Genomic DNA, 10,405 nt, shown 5'->3' on the forward strand with positions numbered 1-10,405 from the left:
TGTTCCATTTAGCAGTTCGCATACACTTTGTCTCATGACATTGACTGCAATCTCCCACGGTACAACAGCTCTCCTCCCACTTACCTGTGCTGCTTTTCAGTCTCTCAGTAAAACTTCAAAATGTCATTTTTAATTATTTTGATGGTTTCTATTTGGACATAGGAATTATCTTCTGGTCTTCAGCAAAGACTATGTTCTTTTCAAGAGGAAATGATTAAAGAGAGGAATCTCTTTGAGGAAGAATTAAAACAAGCATTGGGTGAGTTAGATAAGTTACAGCAAAAAGAGGAACAAGCTGAAAGGCTGACGAAACAACTGGAAGAGGAAACAAAGTCTAAAGGTGAAGAACTAAAAGTCCTGCAAGAGAAACTAAAAGGGTTTGTATTAATAGAACTTGGTAGCATATATGACTTAAATGTTACACAGTATTTTCTAGTACATTCTGTCAGAATTCTCATGTCAGTCATGGGAGTGGGTGAGGTTGGAGTTATTTTACGGTCAAGGGAATAAGCACAGAAAAATAAAATAAATGCCCAGGATTTAGGATAAACAAGTAGGAAAGCAAAAGTTAGAAGCCATGCCCTTTTCCTTAAGACCAGAGGTTTAATTAAGAACTTTAATAAACAAATGACCAAACTTCACTACTACTCATATTTTCTAAAAATTATTAGATATTGCAACAATAATGAATAGAGAAAAACACACAAAACTAAGAATCCCCACCCTTTAATAAATCACTGTTTCTATATTTTATGTCCATATGTGTATCAGTTTATAATATGTAAGCTTATGCCTTCAGACTCAGCCCTCTAAAGTGGTTTTCCTTTTCACTAAAGAAGCATGATGACTTATACTTTGAAAAATTGGGCGATCTACTTCTCGGAAACCCAAGAAGGTGTCACTATGAGTCAAGTCTGACTCGATGGCACATAACAACAACAACAACATAGGAGATTTTATCCATTCTAAAACATTATTAACCATCAATATGATAATAGTATTCCAGTTTATTTCTTCAAAAGACCTCTCCTTTGAGCCCCACATCCATATATCCAGGTGTTGTCTACTTGATATGTTCAAGTGGCTATCTCACTAGTGTGTAATATTGTCTAAAACAATTCTTGATCTTTCTACCTTTTCCTGTCTTTAATTTCTCTCTCTCTCTCTCTCTCTCTCTCTCTCTCTCTCTCTCCCCCTTTCTTTTTTAATCTCAGTCAATGACATCTTCACCTTTCCAGTTTCTCATTCTGCAGATTTTAGGGTCATTCTTGGTAATTTTCTCTCTCTGACACTCCATATCTAATCTCTCTTTGAGTTTCTCAGTTCTGCCTCCAGAAGAGCTCTCATCATTCTCCATTAATCAGGCTCTTTTGCACTTTCTTAGTCTAAGTCTCCTTTATCATTCACCTGGGAATAAATAATTGTCTTCTAATTGGTGTTTCAATTTTCTGTTTCTACCCCTTCCCCAATGAAGTCACTACCAAAACCAAACTAAACCCACTGCCATTGAGTCAATTCTGACTCATAGCGATCTCCTTTGGGTTTCTGAGACAGTAAATCTTTACGGAAGTAGATTGCCGAGTCTTGCTCCCACAGACTGGCTGGCATGCTTGAACCACCAACCTTCTGGTTAGCAGTCAGATGCCTTAGGCACTATGCTACCAGAACTCCTTGAAGTCTCTACATATCTCCAAAATTATCCACATACTCTCTTAGAGACCATTTCATGGTTCCCCTTTGTCCCTTAGGTATATCCATTTTGCCCCATGGACATGAACCACCTCCTGTCTCTAACCTCTGTTCCTACCTCTCCTATTCGTTAGGCTCTAGCCCCAATTCTAATGAACTGTGTATTCTACCTGTATTTTTTTGCTTCTGAAATACTTACCCCTTAATAACCTAGCAGATTTCTCCTTATCCATCAAACTTCAACTTAAATATAAGTTCCACAGAAAGGCCTTTTCTGAAGCACTAACCAAAATGTTGGTCTCTGTTTTGGTTACCTAGTGCTGCTCTAGGAGCTCTGGTAGTGTAATGCCTAAGACACTTGACTGCTAACCAGAAGGCTGGCAGTTCAAAGCCACCAGCCACTCCTCGAAAGGAAGGTTGGGTAATTTACTTCCGTAGTGATACTGCCCCTGAAACCCAAGGAGGGGTCGCTATGAGTCAGGTTCAACTCGATAGCAAATAACAACAACAACAGCAGCACTGCTCTGACAGGAAATACCACAGATGGGTGTCTTTAACAGTTTGTTCCCTTAGTTTTGGAGGCTAGAAGTCCATGTTCAAAGTACCAGGCTCTAGCAGCTGGGTGAAAGCACTTCAGCCTTGGGCTTCAGCTCTGCCTCTTGCTCCCAGCCCACTGAAACTGGGGGCTTTCTTCACTCAAGCAGCTGCTGGCTGCTGAGTCTGAGAAACCCAAGGTTGACAAGTTAAAAGGCACAATCCGGATATTACCAAGCCACATGGCAGGCCATTGATTCAAGTCTGTTAAGAGTCCCAAGATTGGCGGACAACATGGCAGATGACTGGATAATGGCTCCATGAAGGAGTCAAGCATCCCAAAAGCTACAGACCATTCATTCCCAAAGCTTCTCATATACGAGAAGCAGACCATATCCCTAAAGCAGCTACTTACCTGCTCGCAGCAGATTCCACAATGGAGTTGATTGCCAGTCTCATCATGAGTAATAACTACCACCAGCTGCCCAGCCAAGATGACACATAACCTTAACTACCACAGTCCTCTTGTTTAATCAGCTTAAACCAATTGCTAAAGGAGCTCTGGTGGCATAGTGCCTAAGGTTATTTGACTGCTAACCAGAAGGTTGGCAATTCAAGCCCACCAGCCACTCTGGGGCAGGAAGAATGGGCAGTCGACTTCCGTAAAGATTTATCACCTCGCCTTGTTTTATCAGCTTAAACTAACTGATACTTTGGCTTTATAACATTTGTCAGGAATTTAATTATATAGTTATCCATTTCTTGTGCCAAGTAGTAGAGGCATTTCCCTATATTTCTCAAAATATCATAAGCTCTTTTTATCTTTTTTTCATTGTGATTTAGGTGATAGTTTACAAAACAAATTCATTTTCCATTCAACAGTTCATACACATTTTGTTTTCCTGCCATTGATTACAATCCCAATAATGGAACAGCTCTCTTCTCACTTTCTCTCTGTGGTTACCTTTTCCTGTGCCTTCTATTCCCTATGTATTCCTGCCCTCTGAGCTATCTCCCTGTGCAAATGCAGCCTTTCTCATCTCCCATGGTTAACCATTCTATGGAATGTACCTGCCTGAAGTAAGTGTTCACCTTATAGGCCTGTTTGGCTAGAAGCCACAGGGAATGAGATCAATTCCAGGCCTGAAGGGTGACTAGGGGCCTAGTCTCGGCAGTTTTACCAGTCTCTAGCAGACTAGTAAGACTGCTCTTTTTTATGATTTTGAGCTTTGTTCCACATTTTTCTCCCACTCTATTCAGGATCTCCTATACTGATCCCTTTCCCAGTGGTTGACAGTGGCAGCTAGGCACCATCTAGTTCTTCCTTCTGGTCTCAGAGTTCACATGGTCCACTAGTCCTTGGACTAACTGTTTCCATGCATCTTTGATTTTCTTCATTCTTTTTTGTTCTGGACAAAGAGACCAATTTTTGCATCTTAGATAGCTGTTTGCAAGCTTTTAAAGACCCCAGTGGCTACTCACCAAAGTAGGACGTAGAACAGTGTTTTTGTGTGGTATATTATGCTGATTGAGCTTGATATCCTCCATGATCATGGTCCCAATCCCTTGGGCCCAGTAACTTACTCCCTCAAGGTGTCTGGCTGTGGCTAAGAGGTTATAACTTTGCCCCCTGTTAGCTCTATTTTATATATGGACATTCTTATAGCACATACAGATACATATGTAGAAATACCTGCCAAACTTGTATATGGTCATAGGTATATTCCTTTTTGCCTAGCCATACCTGATCATTTAGCCTGTCTATCCATGTATCCGAGAGCTCTGGTAGCATAGTGCCTAAGGCACTTGACTGCTAACCAGAAGACTGGCGGTTCAAACCCACCAGCCACTCCTTGGAAGGAAGGTTGGGCGATCTACTTCCATAGTGGTACCGCCCCGGAAACCCAAGGAGGGGTCGCTATGAGTCAGGTCATAGCACTACCACAACACTACCACCACCTATGTATCCACCTGTAGATTAATGTTTGTTATTACTGATAGTGCAGTATTATGTATGTGTAAGTGTTTATCTTTGTTGCTTATACCTCTTGTACACCTCTCTGTGTCTTTCTTTTCCTTAGTGTTACTGTGCTGGTCATTCACTTTTGGAATATTACCTTTCTATTTACCCAAGTCAATAATTGTCTCTTACCTATCTAGCAATTTTCCTGCCCCTCTGCTCCCATCCCTGGTAACAAAGTTTCTTTCCATATGTAAACCTTTCCTTGACTGTTTACAATAGTGGACTAATACAATAATCGTCCTTCTATTTCACTCTGTAATATCCTCCAAGTTCAGCCACATTATGAGGTATTTCGCAGATTCTACATTATTCTTTAGTGTTATGTGCAGTATGTACCGTAGTTTGGTTATCCATTCATCCATTGATGGGCACTTAGGTTGTTTCCATCTCTTTGCTATTGTGAATAGTGCTGCAATGAACATGGTTGTGCATATAGCTATTCAAGTCCTGGCCCTCCCTTCTTTAGGGTATATACCTAATAATGGGATTGCTGGATCAAGTGGTATTTCTGTTTCCAAATTTTTAAGAAAGTGCCATACTATTTTTCACAATGCTTGTATCATTTTACATCCCCATCAGAAGTGTGTGAGAGTCCCAATCTCTCCACATACTTGCCAGCATGTTATTTTCTGTCTTATTGAACTTCGCTATTATTGCTGGGTGAGTTGATACCTCATCATTGTTTTGATTTGCATCTCTCTGTTGGCTAATGATTGAGAGCATTTATTCACTTGTTTGTTGGCTGCCTGAATATCTTCTTTGGTGAAGTGTCTGTTCATGTCTTCTGCCTATTTTTTAAGTGAGTAGTTTGTCTTCTGGATGTTGAGATGTTGGAGTTTTCTGTAAAGTTTCGAGATACGTCCCTTGTCAGATATATCATTGCCGAATATTTTTTTCTCAGTCTGTAAGTTCTCTTTTTATACTTTGGAGAATTCTTTTGATAGGCCTATGGATTTAATTTTTAGAAGGTCCCAGTCGTCTAGTTTATCTTCTGCTGTTTTTTTATTTTTACTTATGTTTAATACTCTATTAATGCCATATATTAGGGTCCCTAAGTTTGCCCCTATTTTATTTTTGATGGACTTTACTGTTTTAGGTTTTATATTTAAATATGTGATCCATCGGGAGTTATTTTTTGTGTATGGTGGGAGATACAGATTTTATTTTACTTTTCTATAAATGATATCCAGTTTTGCCAGGACCATTTGTTAAAGAGATTATCTCTTCCCCATTTAATGGATTTCAGCCCTTTGTCAAAGATCAGCTGACCATAGGAGGATGAATCTATTTCTGGGTTCTCAATTCTGTTCCACTGTTCTGTGTTTCCCTTGTTGTACCAATACCAGGCTGACCGTGGGTGTGTCGTAGGTTTTGAGATAAAGGAGTGTAAGATCTCCTACTTTACTTTTCTTTGTCATAGTGCATTCCTTATCCGAGGTCTCTATCCTTTCCATATATAATTAGTGATTGGTTTTTCCATGTCCTTAAGAATGCTGACGGAATCTGGATCAGGATTGCACTGAATATATATTTTTCTATGGGTTGTATTAACGTTTTCCAACGTTCAGTCTTCCTATCTATGAGCATTATATGTTCTTCCATTTGTGTAGCTCTCTTACAGTTTCTTGTAGTAGTGTTATGTAGTTTTCTTTGTGTGTCTTTTGTGTCTCTGGTAAGATTTATCTTCTTGGTAGCTATTGTAAATGGTATTGATTTCCTTATTTCCTTTCCAGAGATCTCTTTGCTGGTGTAGAGGAATCCAACTGATTTTTGTCTGTCGATCTGGTATCCTACTACTATGGTAAATATTTCAATTAGTTTCAGTAGTTTTCTTGCTGAGCCTCTAGGATTTTATATGTATAGGATCATATCATGTACAAATAGGGAAAATTTTACTTCTTCCTTACCAATTTGGATGCCTTTTATTTCTCTTTCTTGCCTTACTGCCCTGGCTAAGACTTCCAATACAGTGTTGTATAGAAGTGGATATCCTTGGCTGATTCTCATTCACAAGAGGAATGCTTTCCAGTCTCTGTTGAGAATAATGTTGATTATTGGTTTTGTATATCTGCCATTTATTATGTTGAGGAATTTCCTTTTATTTTCTGAGAGTTTTTATCAGGAATGGGTGTTAGATTTTATCAAATGCATTTTCTTCATCAATTGATATGATCATGTGGTTCTTTTAATTTATTTTTATTTTTGTGATGGATTACATTGATTGTTTTTCTAATGTTGAACCATCTTTGCATAATTGGTATGAATCCTACTTGGTCATAAAGTAGTATTTTTTTGATATGTTGTTGGAATCTATTGGCTAGGAATTAGTTGAGATTTTTGTGTCTATATTCATGAGATACTGGTCTGTATTTTTCCTTTCTAGTGATGTCTTTGCCTGGTTTTCATGTCAGTTTTCTGCTTGCTTCATTAAATGAATTTGGGAGGATTCCATCCTTTTCCATGTTCTGGAATAGTTTGAGTAGGATTGGTTTTCTGTGCTGAGCTCATTTTGTTTATGAATTTTATTATCATTTCCTTCATTGGTATTGTTTTAGTATTTGCTCAATATCTGTGCCTCTCTTTTTTATTTTGACAAGAAGGTTTATTAATTTTCTTTGCGGTTACCCTGTGATTTATTATTTTTTTCCCCAGTTTAGAACAGTCTGTTTTATCTTGCAATTGTTTTGACTTACTCTCCATTTGGAAGTTCTGTACCTACCCTATGTATTCTCCCTTTTTTTGATTTGTAGTTGTTTTCATTTACCAACTGATGTCTCTGCTTCCCTATTTATAGTCTTGTAAGTTTATTTTACTGTAGATACTTCTATAACTGGTTGGTTTCTGGGTTATGTTGTCATGTGTGTTTATCATTGGTTGTTTGCTGTTGTTGGTTCTCTGTCCAAAGGACTCCCTTTAGCATCTCTTGTAAGGTTGGTCTGGTTTTAACAAATTCCCTTGATTTCTGTTCATCTGGAAATGTCCTGATTTTACCATCATATTTAAAAGATGATTTTGCAGGGTATAAAGTTCTTGGTTGGCAAATTTTTTCTTTCAAGGTTTTATATATGCCCTCCCACATTGCTTTCTTGTCTGCATGGTTTGTGCTGAGAAATCAGAGCTTAGTCTTAATGGTTGCCCTTTGTAGGTCATTTTTCATTTTTCCCATGCTGCTTTCAGGATTCTTTCTTTATGTTTGGTTTTGTTAAGTTTGATTATGGCATATCTTGATGATTTTCTCTTAGGGTCTATCCTGTTTGGAGTTCACTGAACTTCTTGAATGGATATCTTCTCATCTTTCATCACATTAGGGAGGTCTCATCCAACAAATCTTTGAAAATTTTCTCTGTGGTTTTATTTGTCTCTGCCTGTTGTGGAATTTGATCACACGTAGATTATTCCTCCTGGTAGTGTTGCATATGAATCTTCTTTATTTTGTTATGCTCTTTTTTCTAATTGATCTCTTCACTAAAGTAGCATTGAGAGATTTGTGTTCAAAAGTCACTAATTTTGTTTTCCATCGATTCATTTCTAGTCCTTTCCCTTTTAATGTGTTACCTATTTCTGAAGTCTTAGTATTAGTCTTCTGGATTTCTGTTTGTTGATTTTGTTTAGTTTCTGATTTTTCATATATTTTGTCAGTTTGTTCTTGTATTATTTTCCAAAATTGTTCTAGAGTTTTGTCTGTGTTTTCCTTAATTTTGTTATTGTCTTCCATGATCTGTCTATCAATCCATTGAAGGTATCTAAATATAATTCTTTTGAATTCCTTATCAGGGAGTTCCAAGAAGCAGCAGCTTCTTCTTCGTGTTTTCTGGCTCTTTTTCCTCGTCCCTTGTTAGTACTACTTTATCTTGCTTCTTTGTGTGAACTGGGATGGTCATTTGTCTCTGAAACATTGTGATGTCATTGTATTTATTTATAATTGGTGATTGCATGTTGGTATAGTTCTCCCTGTTTTTTCTGTTTGTTTGTTTTATTTTGTTTTGATATATTTGCTAGCTTGGCAGCACTTAGGCACTCACTGCCTGTCTCCTGTGGGTGTGATAGATGATAAAAATGTGTGCATAAATCTCTGTTAGCTGTTCATGAAGACCAGTTAAGGGTGAGTTGGTCTGGTATTGGCTGCTGTCTATCATTGATCAATTGGTGCAAAAGCAAATGGTGGCCCTCGCCTAGTGGGGGGGCTGCAGGAAGTGTGTGTGTGTGGTTGGGTCATGTGGGCACACTTGCTGTTTCCCACCAGGGTGGACAAATTAAAATAGGAGAACAAAAAACAAAAACCACATAAACAAACAGCAACAACTATAAAAAAAGAAAAAGCCATAGGTGTAAATAAAAATTTAAAAAAGAAAAAAAAAGAAGACAAAAGAAGGACAAAGAGAAAAAGACAGAAAATACTAATACCTTGGGAGGTTGGAATAAGAGAAGAGAGCAAGCAAAAAGTAATAAAAAAAAAAAAATAAGAAGAAAAACGCAAAAAGAAAAAGAAGTGATGAAAAGAACAAAAAGAAGAAAACAAAGGAAAGGGAAAAAAATTTTAAAAAATAAGATCCAGAGATGGGAAAGAGAAAAAAGTAGAAAGAAAGGAGGAAGGAAGAAATAATTAAAAAAAAAAGATGGGTGTGGGGCAGGGCACCCAGGTTCTGTTTCTGCTGGCCAGGCAGGGAATGGGGAGCAGTGCACCTGATCCTAGTACTAGTTTCTGCCTACCTAGAAGAAATGACTTCCTGTTGACCCAAAAGATATCTGGGGACAAGGTACCTAGACCTAGAAAAAGTTCCTACTGGCCCAAATGATGGTGAGAGCAAGGCATCTGGTTTCAGAAGGAATTCCTGCCTGCCCAAAATGCAGGTGGGGATAGGGCATCTGAGAAAAAGTTCCTACTGTCCTAAAAGGCAGCTGGTTGCAGGAGCCCTACTCGCATTTAAGTGTCTACCATCCCAAGTACTTAGGGAAGGGCACCTGGACCCAGTGAAAGTTCTTGCTAGCCCAAAATGCTTTGGAAAGCAAGGTGGCTGATCTCAGAGCTAGTTCCTATCTGCCCATGAGGCAACTGGGGGCAGGGCACTTGATCTCAGACTATTTCCTACTGATCCAGGCAGTATCTGTGGGCAGGGCTCCTGGACCCAGAAGAAGTTTCTGCTAGTCCAAAAAGTGATTGGGTACAAGGCATGTGGTTCCAGAGGGAATTCTAGCCAATTCAAAAAGCAGCTGTAGGCAGGGCATCTAGTCCCAGAAAAAAATTCCTGCTGTCTCAAAAGGTAACTGGGAGCAAGTTTCCGTTCTCAGAAAAAAAGTTCCTGCCGTCTCCAAAGCTGGCTGGGTATAGGGTATCTGTTCTCAGAAAAAAAATCCTGCTGCCTAAAAGGGTGGCTGGGAATGGGGCACCTAGTGCTTGGATCAGTTCCTCCCTCCCCAGAAGGTAGCTGGTGGCAGCATGCCCCAACCAGAATGGAATTCCTGCTGGTCAAGAAGATGCGTGGGGGTGGGGGATGGCCACAACTCTGTTCACCAAGAGGATGTAGGATACAAGGAATAGCGTACATTTCTAGTTGTCAGCCACCAATGTGGTTCCTATGCATTCCTTAACAAGCAGAGCTGACTTTTAGGTTGCTGTCTGGATCAGAACACTGCTTACAAATATTCCAGTTGGCTGTGCCCTAAGGACAGCCTATAGTCTACAGCTCCATTTATCTCCTTATTTGCTGTTTTCATTCAGGTTCTTTTACTAGTCAGTATTTACTCTGCTTCTTTATCTTTCCTGTTGAATCTCAGGATTCTAGGATTATCTTCTGCATCTGTGTCAGTTGGTTCCTTGTTTCTTTGTTTAGAAGGTCTGTGTAGCTTGTCTGCCTATTCTACCATTTTGCCTGAAGTCTAAGACCATAAACCCTTTGAAAATAAATGCAGCAGCTGTCTTTGTTAGTTTTGGAATAGTTTTCATATTTGTTTGATAGTTGTGTTTTTTTCATCTCTGTATATATACTTCCTGCACATAGTAGGCACTGAGTTTGTTTTTTTTTTTTTTTTGAACATTGAATACATAGCATGTAAACACCAAATTCTTTACCTATGTAGATACAAGAATATATGATAAGGTTTTTGAACAAGCTAAACAATTAGGTATGTCTAAATGGAGAGTGTATCCAAGATCTTATA

General features: G+C 38.7%; 1 protein-coding gene across 1 annotated transcript in view; it reads left to right on the forward strand.

The window, feature by feature from the left end:
• Positions 1-10,405, forward strand: part of HMMR (hyaluronan mediated motility receptor) — an 80,599-nt gene that overhangs the window by 59,654 nt on the left and 10,540 nt on the right. Inside the window, 1 exon segment of the mRNA XM_042782270.1 lies at positions 163-397. Coding sequence (XP_042638204.1) covers positions 163-397 — 235 coding nt within the window.

The sequence above is a fragment of the Orycteropus afer genome, unplaced genomic scaffold (assembly GCF_000298275.1).
Source record: "Orycteropus afer afer isolate SDZICR_OR568_19922 unplaced genomic scaffold, OryAfe1.0 scaffold00279, whole genome shotgun sequence".
Lineage (NCBI taxonomy): Eukaryota > Metazoa > Chordata > Mammalia > Tubulidentata > Orycteropodidae > Orycteropus > Orycteropus afer.